This window comes from Balaenoptera ricei, chromosome 11 (assembly GCF_028023285.1).
Source record: "Balaenoptera ricei isolate mBalRic1 chromosome 11, mBalRic1.hap2, whole genome shotgun sequence".
Taxonomy (NCBI): Eukaryota; Metazoa; Chordata; class Mammalia; order Artiodactyla; family Balaenopteridae; genus Balaenoptera; species Balaenoptera ricei.
The window spans coordinates 85280201-85296674 of NC_082649.1; the positions used below are offsets into that span (position 1 = coordinate 85280201).

The window sequence follows — 16474 nt, forward strand, 5'->3', positions numbered from 1 at the left end:
AAAAGAACACTTGGAAGCAATAATGGATGAAATGGCAGCCTTGATACCTGCCATTTTCCCAAATGGACTATTTATTCCCTGGTAGTAGTTTATATCCTAGAAACGAACCTCACGGTGAAGCAGTGTCATTTTTACTTGATCTTATTTGGAGTACAAGATCAGATGTGTGGCTGAAAAACTAAGACATTATTTCATGTGCCATAAAATCTTCTCTTTTTTTTAACTCGCTTTCTTACAGTGGAAGGTCTTATACACTAAAGGCAGCAGAATACACGTAGAACATCATGAATGTGCCTCAACTTAATAAAATCTTCCTACATTTTAAATTCTCCTTACTGCTAGATAGGTTTGGGAGAAGAAACTAAGTAGTAATCTATATATAAATGCCAAGTTTGACATATAGTAAACATCCCCAACATGAAACTTTGTGTAAAGTTGTTTTTCACATTTATAATAAAAATTGGCAAGCCTAAGAATGTTAACACCAAGTCTTAAGGCATAAAATAATCACAGAAACGTATATACGCCATACACCATCAGTAAAATGAATGTTTTACTTACTAACATGAGAGTAACAATTCTGGTAAGCGTCTAGTCAGTCAAATTCAAACAGAATGTAGCAAACAAATAGCTCACCTCATCCCATTCCTTCTGCAAGAATAAAATCAAATAGATGTAATTGTTACTGCTACAAACAATATGATAGTATTATTTTCCCCTGTAACTGTGAAAGGACACGGATAATCAACAGCACAGAAAGTATGTTTTTGGCATTTCTTAGTATATAAAATGTATGCCATATTATTATAATGGTATGTGTTTTAATAACATTATGCATTTAAAATCTGGGTCACTTACTTTTCATCTGTAATATGTTTCTGCATGACAGCATCTGCGAGTATGTGGGGACACGTCTGCTGCAAAATCATTAAACCAAGAAAAAAATGACTCAGGTTTTACTTACATTTAAAGAAAGAAGATGAGTAACACATAAGTAGGGAAGGAGCTAGGAATAAATCACAGTCTAAAAATTCTGCATTTAAAGGCTTCTGTCTTGGAGTTAACAAAATACTGTAATATAATTGCCATAAACTGGATCTAAGAAATCACCCTTGATCTAAACAGAAACTGTTTTATATTTTCAATGATTGATTTACCTCTCTGACTACACTGCAGCCATAAAAATCCCAACAGGTTTTCTTTCTGTTGTGGATATGTCATGATGGATAGAGCTTTGGTTATAAAATATTGGAATTGATACCCTTCCTTCATGCTCGGTAAAACGGCGCACAGAAGTTAAAATGGGAGCATTTTATTTCTGCTAACCTGCCAATAGAACCTCTAATGCAAAGATTTTAGATCGTCAAAAGCAATAATACAACTGCACACACAACAACCCCAGTATAAGTCCTTCTATTCTTCCAGGTTTATAAAATAAATTTTCATCACCAGTTAATCAGAGTTCCTTAATCTATATATGCCAAAATGTTCTGCCAAAATGTTTTGTCATTTGGACCCCTTTCAGACTTCCTTCAGCCCTTGCGTTAAAGTAAAGTTCAAGAGAGGAAGAGAATGAGATCCTCGGAAACAGGTCCGTGCTCCTTTGTAAATGTAGAAAGAAACTGAAGACCCGGTATTCCTTCAGAGGTGATCCATTCTGAAACCTCTGGTTTGCTCCTCCAGAGTTTCTTGGAGGTATGTTCCTTAGTAATCCAGATAGGATGTCAGTTGTGTGTGCGGCAGCCCATAGGTATAATTCACTGTAATAAAATCAGGAAGCAGAGAAGGCTGGGACAGTTAAGTAAATGCCACCCTTCAGAGCACAGATATGCAAATGTGATGTGGGTGAAATCCAAGACAATTTCCTGCAAAGAGTCCAGGACAGCAGTCCAAACAAGAGAGCGCTGCATCCTGTCGCTCCTCCAGGGTTGAAGCACACCTCTCTCTTTGCTACCGTGTTACCTAAAATGAATTTTAAAAGTTAGCATTCGACACCCCATACCCACCAAAGATAACCCTGTTACCGGACCCATAAATCCCTGTCTGTGTCACATGCATAGAATTTAATAGTGGGCATCTTTATCTGTAACCAACTTCGCCAAATCAGCTGTTCAAATCAAATTTTTCTTTACTTGTCTTGCTTTTAGGTTGCAAAGAAAAACACACCCAAAGCCTTCTACAACATGGTATTAGCGCCCTAGCTCTGTATCTTGGTGAGTTATAAAAAATCCCATCAGATTAGGTACATTCATTGCCCATCAAGTTAACTCATGCACGCTAAGCATGCTTTGTTAATGGGGCTAAAAATATGTCCAAATGAATGCTGATTTAAATCAGTGTATGTCAAGATCAGAATGTTGCCTTTCTTCGTTTTTTTTTTTAAGGTTGTTAACTTGCATTAACTTTCTTTTTCAAAAATAGGTTATTTTATTAAACTACTGTATTTACTGGAAACATACATCCATTAAAAAGTGTGTTGTTTCTTCCATTTTTAAGCACCCAGGCTCATCATGGCTTAGGATCTAAGGCAACAGGCCTGCGGTTTCTATAGTTTGATTTCATCATGTAAGAAATTGTACAGGTTAGATCATCAATACACCAGCTGGGAATACATAAACAAAAACATAATACTTTAACCTGTCTACACCATCAAAATACTTTTAAATTATATTATTTGATCACGTAGTCATCATGCCTGGGCTTTAGACCCAATCAGGTATTTATTCAAACCTCAGGTATGTTTTAACTGACAGACGGCCTTGATTTATGTATTCTACACTATAATTGCTCTTTTGTTTGTGCTGGGGAAGACTATATAGCAAACAAAATTAAAATCCCTGTCCTCATAGAACTTAGTTAGAACAGGGATTGGTATACTTTTTCTCTAAAAGACCAAACAGTAAAATATTTTCCATTTTGCAGGCCATATAGTCTCTATCACAACTTCTCAGCTCTGCCTTTATACCACGAAAGCAGCCATAGACAATACATAAATTAATGGGCATTGCTTTATCCCAATAATACTTTACTTATGGATGTCGAAATGTGGATTTCATATAATTCTCATGTGTTATAAAATATATTCCTTTTGCTTTTTTTTCCCAACCATTTAAAATGTAAAGCTCCTTCTTCCTCTGTTTTTTGTTGTTGTTGTTAATGGCCTGTGAGCTAAAGGCTGCATCTGGCTTGCAAGACATCGCTTGCCGATTCCTATTCTAGAGGAAAAGGGCTGGACAAATAGGTAAATAGTATGTCAGCAGGTGATACGAGCTATGGAGGAAAGTAAAGCAATACTCTGGAGACCAGTACTGGGGCAGGGAGGGGAGAAGCCTAGTGTTTCATAGAGGGTTGCCAGGGAAGGAGGTATTTATGGAGGTACTTGATGGAAAGGAGCCAGCCCTGACTCTGGGGGAAGAACTTTCCAGGGAGAGGTAAATGCAAGGGCCAATGCAAGGGCCAATGCAAGGACTTCGGCCTTTTTCTGACTGAGGCGGAAAGATGAGACAAGGGAGGCAGGGCCAGGCTATCCACTTAAAGGGATCCCTTTGGCTGAAGTGATAAAAGAGGAAGGCGGCAGGGTTTGTGACAAATAAAGGGTGTAAGAGAAAGAGGAAGCAAGGACAACTCCAAGGTCTTTGGCCTGAGCGACCAGATGATGAAGCTGGTCCTTTTCTGAGCTGGGAGGGACTCTCTCTCCGCCTAAGCTGCTTCTTCATCTGCTAAGTGGAGGACAGTAGCATCGGCCCCCTTCAGCTGTAGTGAAAAGGGAACGGAAAGCACATGAGGTTAGTGCTCAGGAAATGGTGGCTCTTGTCATGTTAGCTCTTTCTGGATCTTTCTTTCATGCATCTATTTAAAACCCAACCATGTTTATAGCCAGCCAACTATCAATCTACATCTAGGATGTAATTCTCAAAAGCATCTTGTTTGAGAGGAAGCTCATTCTCCATGCCCAGCTTGTTCTGGAGCCTCTCTGCACTGAAGGTCGGATGATAAGCCATTGATACTTTCCGACTTAGTTTCTTTTGAAATACTTGTTGTGCTGATTGTATATGGAAGGTTCGTTGTTATTTTGGTGGATAAACAGTTGCTACTGTGTCGCTCTTAGCTCCAGTCTCATGTGACAGGGTACCCTGAGGAGTTCAGGCTCTGGCTCTAGGGATCAGAGAAGATAAGAGTTCAGGATAAAGGAGTCATCTCGGCTAGACCTTGAAAGACAGGTAAAATTTTAGAAGTGGGAGGAGATGAGGAGGAAGGCCATGGGGTATGGAAATACATGGCCTATTTGGTGAGCGGCCGTGAAAGCCCATCCCAAGATGCTTATACTCTATATTTTCTACCAGTTACCAAGGGGGATCCATCGATGGTCTCTCACCAGGGAGGAACCTGGGCGGGGAGTTTAGCCTAGTGGCACAGAAAGCAGAGTATAGGCCACTTAAAGGCAAGAACAGAGAGCAGGTGGGGAGCTCAGAAAACTAGGGAACCCGGCATACTGCTTGCTCGTCAGAATCACCCTAAGAACAATTTCTTCAAAGTATGGTTTTCTAAGCCCCATCCAGAAACATCCTATAACGAGGCTCAAAATAGTTTGTCTTTGACAAGTTCCCATGATGATTTTCCTGTAGCCACTGATACCATTAAGTAATTTAACATTGTGGTAGAGAGGATGACCCGTCGCAGTAGTCCAAGAGACAGACAGAGGAAAAAGGTATCGATTTGAGTCATGTGAGGAAGATACTAGAAGGACGTTGGTCATCTTAGATGTTGAGGGTGAGGGAGGTTTTGAAGAGAAAGCCTGTTGTTTAATTTCTTACCTCCTACCTCTAGGTTTTCCAGTACGAAATATTGGAAACAAAACAACTGGACACGTAATAGAAAGTTTGAAGAACAAAAGGAAGTAAGAAAGAATCAGGTAGGACGCTTACAAACAGCTACTAAAGAAAACGACCCTATTCTAGAAAGCACAGTTTTTCAACCTCAGCACCACTGCCGTGTGGGGCTATGTAACTCTTTGTTGTGGGCACCGTGCTGTGCATTTTAGGGTGTTGAGCAGTATCTCTGGCCTCTACCCACACAAGATGCCCATGGCAAGCCCCCTCCCCGATGTGTGACAACTAAAAATGTCCTCAGACGTTGCCAAATGTCCCCTTGAGGGCACACTTGCCCCTCATTGAGAATTACTGCTCTAAACACATACCACTTCACTCTTAGTAGACGTTTTAAAATCAGGAACATTTAAAAATCTAAAACTTCTCAAATTTCAGTGTGAATTGCTTACATTTGCAAACGACAAAAAGCCCGGGCAAGTCATTGCCTTTGGTGTTAAGAGGACATTGCACACGTGTTAGGAGCCTTAATACAACTCAAATAGGGAGAAATGATTTAGCACATTTAGCAGGGTGGAGGTAATAAAACTCAGGAGTGAATTAAGGAAAATTGAGGCAGGATGACAGAGAGTCAGTTATATTTTCCCACAAAGCAGTAGCTGCCCCCTCTCTGGGGATACTGAAAACTATACCAGCGGAATGAACTCAATGCCAGCCTTCCTGGTTAGGGAACTGTCTCCTCTCGCATTCCTATCATCTTCATCTAAGGCTATTAATTAATATCTCAAGTTGACTGCTAACTTTGTCACATTTGCACTTAAGTGGAATATAAAATTCGGGCCTAGATGGCTTACTGCAGATAATCTGATTTTTTAGGCTTTCTGTGTTTTGATACTGCTGTGCATCAACTGTTAAAGACAATGGAGACTATTTGGTTATATAGTTAATACCCCCCTCGAGGGAGGTAATTGTTCTACCTTTATAGGACTGCTGTCTCACCTGGGGTGTAAGGTCCAGTGTCGATGTTAAGGTACAGCTTCTGTGAGTACCAAGCTCTTCACTGAAGCCAGTCACGGCTCCACAAATGAAGTCACTCTATGTACAGAAGCTCCATAAAAGACGTAAAATGTTTTATATAGTTCAAGTCACACTGACTTGGATTAATAAAGGAAACAAAGTTTTATGACTTAGAGATTATCCTCCAGTGCTGTATCACTTAAAAAAAAAAAAAGTAGCTACGTATCATGAGGGCTGGGGGAACTGTATTATGCTTCTACAACTTTCCCAAGTGCTAAATGAAACGTCACTACCGTTGAGCATGTAGCTTGAGCAAACTTCTAACCCCCAGCACACAGAGCCAAAATGGCCCTCAAGGTTTGCTTCCTGCAACTGCCCTCGCTCTCGGCACATAAATAGAGAGGGAGCTGCTGGAGCAGGGGACCCCTTAGACACATTCATTTCTGGAACACAGCTGGCTGGTGCTCGTGTTCTTATTTTATATTTATATGTAAGAGTCAATACAAGAATAATCTTGCAAAATGTAATTTCCTAGTTGACAAGAAACACGTTGAAGGACATTTTTTTTTTTTTTATCGTTGATTGATTGATGGATTTAAGACCCTGGCTCCTTGGCCACTCCAAGATTTTGATTTAGGAGGGGGTGAGGGAAGAAGGGCTGAAAGGGGCACATTGGGAAAGGATGGTGGAATCATCTTAAGGCGGGATTTGCTTAACAAGCACACTTGGGTTTACACAGATTGTAAGCGTATGGGGAGTTGGTTAGAAGAAGAGCTGATAAAAAGGATGGCAGTGCTAACCTCCTTCCCCCTCCAGCAAGCTCCACGAGCTTCTACTGCCCTGGACATAAAAGCATAGATCAGGTCATTTAACCCTAGTTATCATGCTATCACTAACAAGGACACGTTACTTGATAATTGCAATTAATGTTAAAATGGTCTTGATTTTGAAATTATTTTACCTAGATAATAAGGAACTAATCAAATCACTTACTATATACTACTGGTAATTTGCGGTATGACAAATATCAGCTAAAATCTACATTTAAAATGTGTGATAAAACCTTGTTTTATAAATCGTATGTTGTAGAGGTAATCTTTTATTAATGACATATTTAAATATTTATTTTATAAAAATCTTGTTTATTATAATACCCCACGTACACACATAGGAGGAGAACTCACCTGCTCTTGACCTCAGGGGTTGAAAATGATTGAGAGCGCAAGTAATTCCAAATACTCATAAAGGGGAAACTGTAAGCAAGATGAGAAACGCTTCAAGAGATGTTATACCTCCTCAGGGGCCAAAGCTGACACAGCAACCAGCACTAAACAGTCATCCCATTCCAGTGTGCCTAGCTCATTAGAATCCTAGAATGACCGGTTTTATTAATATCTCCATTCAAGCAATAGTTGCGGAGACATTCAGCTGGCTCCGGGACGATTTGGGTAAGCAAAACAGCGAGGGACCCTGACTTCACAGCTCTCCTCCTAGACAGAAAGCTGTCAGTATGAAGCAAATAAGTGTAGCACTCCCTGTGAAATGTAACTATAGTACCATGCTCAGAGATACAGGGAGCGTGAATCCTATCAGTGAAGGATTCCCTGAAGAAATAACGGTGAACTAGAAAAGAAAGGCGGAAGGCACATTCCTTTGCAACTGTAAAGGCGCCACAGAAAGAAGGACTAACAGAAGGCCGAGACGGTTGGAGCAGAAAGAATGAAGGGAGGTAGGTAGTTTGCCAGGTTATTTATCTAGGGCAGAGGCTAGCTAAGGAACCCAGAGAAGCCACTGAAAAATGCGGAGGTGACTAGCTTAGTAGATCTGCAATTCGCAAAAACGACTAGAGTCATCCTGTGGAGAACAGACTGGGAGGGAATCAAGAGCGGATGTGAGGCCGCAACCTCAATCATCCAGATGAGACACAATGGCGGACCTCACGGGGTATGTAACTATGGGGACACAGAATCGTGGAGGGATTTGGGAGTAACAATCCCAAAGACAAAAATAATAGACTGGACAGGGGGAGATGAGGAAGAAGTTAAATTTCTGGCTCAAGAACTGGGTGGAAAATGGAGTCTTTCAGAGCCAGAAACAGGATGATTTGGGGAGGAAACTATTGACTCACAAGGTTTGAATTAGAGTCTTCAACCATTAAGTCTCCTCTTAGGTAGTAGGTCTTTCTGTTTCAGTAAATCATCTGGAGGTGGATTCCTGCCATACTGTTTTGAAACACGGGACTGTCAACTCTGAAACCTTTACTTGAAATCGGCCCGTGAAGGAGCTGAACTGAATTCAGTAGCCCTGCCTAAAATAGTGTGTTTCCCCACCAAATCACTGCTCTAGAAAATCTGAAACTAAGGGTGATGCTGAGAAATGGGCTTTTCAAAGGGGCAAGGTCATAGAGGGGCCCTGCCCAAGCAGGTTTATCAACATACAAGAAGCCTGTCCTCTTGACGGCAGGATGAAATGAAGGGGGGGGGGAGACCCCGCAGGTAATGATATACTGAGGTTGTAAATTACAGTTGGGTTTTGTCTATACTTGCCTTTGTAGTTTTGACTTTATTGCCACTGCTACAGGACCAACCTGAGTGATCTGGCAGCACTTTGCAATCCTCTCCTTCCAAACAAGGATTCATGTGGCACCACCATTTCTGAATCACAATGGAAGCTGGAAGACAAAGCCAAATAATATTTGGGACATTGTTTCTTCCTCCAAACACAGATAACATAAAGCTCAACATTGATGAGTACACTGGCTTCCAAGATTGCTTATGGTGAAATCTTGTAAGTAAAGAATCAGCCATATATTATACAGAAAAAAATTATTTCTTTTTATGCAGTTGGCTAACCGATGATGATGTAGTTAGTGAGATCTCACACTGTGCAGTACGCCTGCCCAGGTTTGAATTTGGCTGTGCTACCTTTTTTGAAGGACCTTGGACTAGCTTTTTTACCCTCAGCTTCAGTTTCTTCATCTGTACGATGGGAATAAAAACAGAGCCTTGCCAGAAGATGGCAAGAGGATAAAGCCAATCCATGTGAAAGTCTTGGCTGACTTTGGACCAGTCACTATGTTGTCAGAAAATGTTCACTATTATCATGGTCTGCGTCTCTGGTTGCAGGTTATAATGGTGGACGCGGATACTGCAGTTGTGTTTGATACTCTTTGTTTTCAACAGCAGAGACGAAGAACAGTCAACATTTTCAGCACACAGGGTGCCTCATCTCTCCACGCCATTCCAGGAGGTGAGTAACCACTTGAGTCAACTACTAGACGCAAGTTAAGATGGGAGGGGTGGGCCACCCCCTCACATGCCTACATTCTCGACTAGTCAGTTAGCTTCCCTGTGAATTCCCTTTCCTCTTCATCTCACCATCCCCACAGCAGTCTGCCAATAAAATGATTGATGTTTTAAGCCCCTGAATCAGAAACTAGGACCCCAGATCTCTGGGTTTGCAGGCAGATGAAGAGAAGTTAAGAAAAAACCAACACCTTGATGGTTATTCCCATAGATTTCAAAGGACGAAAAAGATTGTGATTGATTGATTTTTAAAGGTGAACCCACCCTGCAGGCTGGTATAGGACAAAGCTCCAAAGCTGGGGATAGTATGTGTGGATTGGGGGTGGAGGTAGTTGAGCCTTGTTTTTTTCTTTTTTTTGGGTCGAAACAGTAACACGTTGACTAAAAAAAAAAATTATACCCCGATGGATTTTACCACTGCCTCAGAAGTCTGAAACTAAAGTTCAAGAAAAAGCAGGCATCCACAGGCCCACCTTGGAGAAATCCAGACCACTACCATAAAGTAAGTGACACCAATTTTATGACTTCCCAGTGCCTAGAAAAGTTAGGTTGACACTACACTGTAGTCTATTAAAGGTGCAATAGCCTTATATCTAAAAAACAAAAAACAAAAAAAAAAAAACCTCGGTGTACCTACTATAATTAAAAAGTATTTTATTGCTCAAAATTGCTAACCATCACCTGAGCATTTAGTGAGTCATATTCTTTTTGCCAGTAGAGGGTTTGAAATACTGCAGGAACTACCAAAATGTGACACAAATACACAAAGTAAGCAAAGGCGGTTGGAAGAATGGCACTGATAGACCACTGCCTCAAACCATCAGTTTGTAAAAACGCAGTATCTGAAGTACAATGAAATGAGGTATGACTGTAAATCCTAAGAGCTACTTTTTCTTGAATGCAGGACACGTGGCCAAATGTCCTGCCTGCATTTGCTAATTTCAAATTCACTACAACTCTGAGGTTCAAAGTGGTTATTTTTTTTTCTGCATTTTACAGAGAGGAGAAAACTGAGGTCTGGTGGTATTAAGTGAGCTGCCCAGAGTCACCCTTTTTCCAAGTATCCAAGCAGCATTTGAACAGAGGCAATCTAACGCTGCTGCCAACACTTAATACGTACCCACTCCCTCACAGCAGAGATCTCTACTAGAGGCAATGACAAAAGTAGGTAACGGAGGAAGCCAGTGCATTCAAAACTCTTGTCCTGTCAGGCAAATGCGATGAGGCAGGATGAGGGCATAGGATTGTTCCATTATTGGCTGAAGTAACCAGATACTGTATTTTCTCCACATGCAGCCACCGTTCCAGATTCTGGCCAAATACTGAGCTAGGTATCCAATGAGTCCCATCCAAACCAATAGTACATGAGTCAGGCAGATTTGTGATCTAGAATAACCAAGTGCTATTTAAATCAGGAAGTGCCAACACTGAGAAAGGCACGTAGCTAAATGGGTTATTTATTTTGTCAGAGACTGACACTGCACTTGAGTGGACGGACACACTGGGGCCATGTCTGACAAAGTTACATTCTTTTCAGCCCCCGACATCACAACGGTTTCACCTTAAAATTGTACGGAGCTGTGTCATTTTTCAAAGCACTTTTATGTACTAATCCCTTGTGATGGTCCCAAGAACCTTCAGAAGCAAGAAGAGGAGGCAGAGGGTTCCAGATGCAAAAACCAGAGCTTTCCACAAAGTGAGTAATACTTGAATCGAGACTCTGTATCCATCAGTCTTTCTACTTATACCACAATTTGCAGTAATAGTTTAGATTAATAAGTGCTACACAAAACTGACCATCTTCATAGGGCCGACCAGTCATTCATTATTTTCTGAGTACCTTAGTTTGGCCCCAAGTAGATATAAAGATAAACAAGAGGTGGTTCCCAGCCCTCAATTTAAAATGCCATCTGCAGGACTGGAAAAGTTATATAAACGTTGACAGAGCTTAGTTATATTTGCACAGAGGTGAAAGTGAAGCTGAGATACTTTTTAAAAAGTCTTTAAAACGGTTCCTTAGACAAACTTTCTTCCACTCAGCAGTGGAAACCTATGTACTCTTGACAGGTATCAGAGCTACATGGATGATTCAAAAGAAGCTTTGACAGATGGCTAGTGATCTGTCCAGTTGAAGGCAGGAGGGGCAGTGAATGGCCACCTGGAAGCCAGGAGACCCACGTGGCTCAAGTGAGGGGTCAGCAGGGAAACAGCGGACGTTCAGCTGAGAAAGGTGGTCTGGGAAACAAACTTTAGGGACTGTCAAGGACAATTCAGGACTTGATTCTCTAAGCAGTGGGAAGCCATGGAAAGTTTCTGAGCAAGGTAGCGCAACAAGCCAGGAAAACCTATGTCCCTAGAAGGGTGAGTCTGGCAGGGACGATGAAAGAATTTAGAACAAAAAGGTGCCTGACAGGGAAGACCAACTGAGGTGTGAGTGAGCGGAGAAATCTGGGAATAAACTCCCCGCAGAGGAAATAGATTGAATTAGATATTATCTCAGCTTCACAGCAGAGAAACGCTGGTACCTGCTCACTGGACTCAGGGGAATCTGAAATAATCCTGATGCCAAATCTAGAAAAGGAGCTTGAGGTGGGGAAAATGATGGATTCAGGCTTTCATCACAGAAAAATATGCCAATTCTCAACTACAGCATTGCCTAGTATTTTGTTTAAGGATTTAAGTGTAATAATTTATTTAAATAAATACAAGAAGGAAGCATACACAATCAAGCCCTTTGGAAACTATTTACCACTGTCCTTTCATTTCGTTGGGAAATACGGAGTGATAAAGACAGATTCACAATAGACTCCTTAAAATAGCAGGCTGCCCTGGAATTTCAAATATTTCTATTTGTAAAAAAGACATCATGTTCATATCTGATAGAATACATTGAGTGAGGAGCCCTATGAGTAGACACTTTATCCGGATAAAGTTTCTTCGTGAGACTTAATCGCAAATGTTCTTTCAGAAAAGAAAGACATGATAAGAGCCATCCCAGTGGCCAAAATACAGGTTTCAAATTCCTTTATGAGTTAAGGATTGACTAAGGAACTCCCAGCTAAGATGAAAACCAACAGAGGGTTTGACCCGACAATGACTACGGTGATTAAACAGCCCGGAAGTTTCAGCTTTGAGTGCATACGGGGTAGGGCTATGAGCTGAGACAAAAGACTCAGAAGTAGGCTTCTATTAAAATAACTCTTGAGAACATCCGCCCACTTAACTGAGTCTTGCCTCCACAGGAAAATAAGTTTGTAGGAGGCATACATGTTTTTTTTCCTGGTGCCAAATACCATAATATACTTTACGTGAGAAAGTGTCTTGTCACTTCTATTTTTTAAAATGAAATTCTTTAAAAAGCCCCCTGCCTTAGGAAAATACAAAATATCCCTATTTATCTGTCTATCTCCAAGCTGCCGAGCCTCTAACGAATTTCTAGCTTTATGCAGAAACGAACTTAAAAAAAGACAGGCAACTAGTACTTTCTATAATGTTGTTTTTTAGGTGAAAATGTAAGGTGACTAAGTAGCTATTGTGCTCCTGGTGCATTTTCTTTACTCTCTGTTGTATGAAATAGATGGAGGTTTTTTGTTTCTAGCCCTTGTCCCAAATAAATACCACTCTATTAAATAAAACACAATATGTATTTATATAGCTATTTAGATAAGCCCGCCTTCGAATAAGACCAACAGGCTCACTTCTCAACAGCAGGCATCTCCTTTGTGGATTTAGTGTGGTTGTATTTACACAGCGTTAAGGCTTTTCGAAAGAAAAGTGTATTTTTACCCTGAAACTACAGACAGAGAGATTAAGAACACATCTTCTGGGAATATATATCATCTAGAAAATGGGAACAGTCACAAGCATAGGTTCTGAGGTTTTAACGTACTGTATCTTTAGCTATTTTGCTCTCACCACTGTTATTTCAAGACACTCACTGTGTTCTTTAAAAATTAAGCCATTTTTTATTAACTTTTAAGATAGATAGGTAGGTAGGTGGAAAGCCCTGCCAATTTATATTTCTGGTTATTCAAAGAAAAGAAGCCATTCCAACCTGACCCAGGTAACATGCATAAAAGCAGTAGTGAGAAGACTATGACTTTTTTAAGGAACCTTTTCCTTGTTCCCACATTTCACAAATGACACAGTATTGTTATCTGCACAGAGTACGGCGGGAGGCTGAGGATGAGGACGTACAGACTACTCTTCCGTGATCCAGGTTTGTCTTCCCAGCTAAATGCCCTCTCACACAAGCACATGCACATTTGGCAGAGACCGCTAAGGCAGGGTCTCTTGACCCACGTTTGGGACCAGATCATTCTTCATTGGGGGTGTCTATCCTGTGCATTCACCATGGCTATTCAGCAGTATCCCTGGCCTCTACCTGCTAGATGCCATTAGCACCCTCTCCCCCAGCATAACAACCAGAAGTGTCACCAGACATGGTCATATGTCCCCCGGGGTGCGGGGAGAAAATCACCCCCGGCTGAGAAACATTGATCTGTGGTTATCTATGGTGATGATTTAGATGTACTCGGCCCAACATGAGAGGCTATGCTAGTTCATCAGACCTCATCAAAGCTTTGGCTGGTGAAAGTAATACTAATTCATGGTAAATATCATCATGCCACCTCTATTCCATGCCTTCCGTCCTCCCTCCACCGTGGGCGATTCCACAAGTCTAACCTTTGTATCTCTCTTTCACACACACAAATCCTGGCTAATCCTGGGCTCACTACGCTGACAGTCTATGTGACCTGTCAGATTCAGAGATCACATTTTTCCTGCTCAGAAACCTCAGGGTATTTTATATGCACTTTGTTCCTAGCACTTCATACCCTTTCTTATCGGCAGAGTCTGCTTCATCCATTCTCCTTGAATACAAATTCCCAGAAGGCAGGCAGTAAGTCCTAAAATTTGATATGCTCTAAGGCCTTTAATATCCCAGGCTCTGTTTACGTCTCCAGCTTTGTCCTCTACCATTTCTGAGCCAGACGAGCTGATTCCGCTTCCCAAGGTTGTCCCCTTCATTCTCAGGTGCTCTACACGCCTGCCCTCCCTAGCTCCTTCCTACCTGGTAAAGTCAGACCGATGGCTTCTCATGGGCACCACTGCTGACCCCTCATCTGCTTTCTCCATGAGCCCTTCATTTACTAGAGTTTAATTACCAATCTTTCCGAGAAAACTCTGGGTTCCTGGAAAGCAGGACCTGAGTCTAATTATTATGCTACCCTCCAGCATCTAGGACATGCCAGGCACAAATGCACTAAATTAAAACTTGATAAATGAACAAACATACGCAAGGGGCATGTCCTTCCAACTTCCAAAGTACTTTTTGTAAAGGATACTTCATTGTCATTTACCTGACCAACACTGAGAAGAACTCAGAAAACTGCTTCGTCTGTCAGGTGGCACAGAGAACATAACTGGTAACAAAACCTTGTGAACTCACAACTTAAAGACAGACCCTGCCTCTCACCACACAATCCCTAAAGCCATGAAAGATGTCTGCAATACACACAGTAACTCTTGTCCTTAAATAAGCGAAATCTGACATCTCAGAAAAGATATTTGGGCATCATCGAAAGGAAAAGAAAAATAGCTTTAAAAAGTTAACTGTCCTCCATTCCTAGGCTTTCGTCGTAAGTTTTTTTAAAACCGATGTTTAGAAAGCATTCACTTTGACAAAATAAACTAAGTTTCATTGTACTACACATTTATCTCATTTTATCCTAAAACGATTCAGCATTCTCTCTTGATAAATGTGTAGAATACAGTTCCTACCACAAAACAGCCTTGTCTATGCCAGTAGACGAGTCAAAAGCAAGAATGCTTAACAGCTAAATAGTTTCTGTTTTAGGATCCAAGTAATCATAGCTTTAATCAAACAATTCCCCATCCCTTCTCCCAAATCCCAAATGTGTATTACAGACAGACAGACACATTTCAATTTCAATAATTCAGGGGGATTTCATAAGTTAATTATAACAAAAAAGCCTGATGGGAGGGGAAAAAAAGCTATTTTTTTCTCCCTTTTTAACTAGTAAAAGCTATGATTTTATGGAAGAGCAACAAAAAACACCAGATAAGTATCTGTGGTGTGGATTAACAGAAATGCATAAAGATAGTCCAGTGTCTATACCAACATCAATAAGTGCCCCCCCCAATGTCTTCTCGCCTTGGTTTTAATTTAAATGTAAATTCAAGTAAATTTTATATTTTAGATCCTCTATTCTTAGTGACAAATAAGATAAAAGGAACATATCAGCAGAGACTAGGACTTCCCACGTGCCAATTAGCAGCATGATACTGCATAATTATTATGGGATAAAGATTAAGCAGGTAAAGCTAAAAAGCCCTAATCAAAACATATTCAGATAAGGAACAGATGATCAGGGAGATATGAAAACAGACATACATCCTAACTAGAGCCTAAACTACAACTTCCTACACCTCCTCCGTGACTTTGAGCCAATAAACATTGACTGAGCACCGACTATTTGCCATGCAATGCTAGTGCAGGGAACACAAATATGAAGACATAATTACAATCCCATCTTTCAGGGTTTTGGTATGCTTTGGCCACCAAATGTTGCACTAAAGTTAAAGATTTACATAAAGCTTCTCCTGCACTGCCCAATATAGAAGCTTCTAGTCACAAGTTCCCATGTAAATTTACACGAGTTACATCTCAAATGCTCAAGGGCCACCTGTGCTTAGCAGCAACCAATCATACTGGACACATATACATCATGCCATATAGATAAGGAGATGATATACAGAAAGAACATTTGCATCACCACAGAAATTCTACTGTACAGACTCTGCTCCGACACCGAATAATTGGTCTCCATCACTTACTGATCCTCTGCACTAGGGCAATCATGGACCCTGTGAGTGTGTTTCCTTTGCCACAGACACAACCAAAATGTCTTTCAGTAGAAGAACAGCTAAATAAATTATAACCTGTCCAATATAATGGGTGCTGTGGAGCGATTAAAAAAACAGGTCAGTAGGTACTAGCCCACAAAGAGCTCCACAGCCTAATATGAATAGGAATAATGCACATTGGATTAAGAAATATCCAGAGTGATAGCCATTTGTGTAAAACACATTTATACTGAAATCTACCACATTTTCTACAGACCTGTCTTACTTAAATACACAAGTATATGGAAAATATATTGACCACATAGGGTACCCATAGGGTAGAGGCCAAAAGGGATTTTTCCCATATAAAAAATTTAAAACTAGCTAGTTTATGATAAGGTATTAGTATTTCCTTTACTAAGAGACAGATGCTAATAGGAATTATTACCCTATCTG

General features: G+C 40.8%; 1 protein-coding gene across 1 annotated transcript in view; it reads right to left on the reverse strand.

Annotated features, from left to right (window-relative positions):
* Positions 1-3699: 3699 nt before the first annotated feature.
* Positions 3700-16474, reverse strand: part of TAFA4 (TAFA chemokine like family member 4) — a 122398-nt gene continuing 109623 nt past the window's right edge. Inside the window, exons 4-5 of the mRNA XM_059940603.1 lie at positions 8390-8514; positions 3700-3753 (exon numbers count right to left, since the gene is read on the reverse strand). Coding sequence (XP_059796586.1) covers positions 3700-3753; positions 8390-8514 — 179 coding nt within the window. The remainder of the gene's footprint in view (positions 3754-8389; positions 8515-16474) is intronic.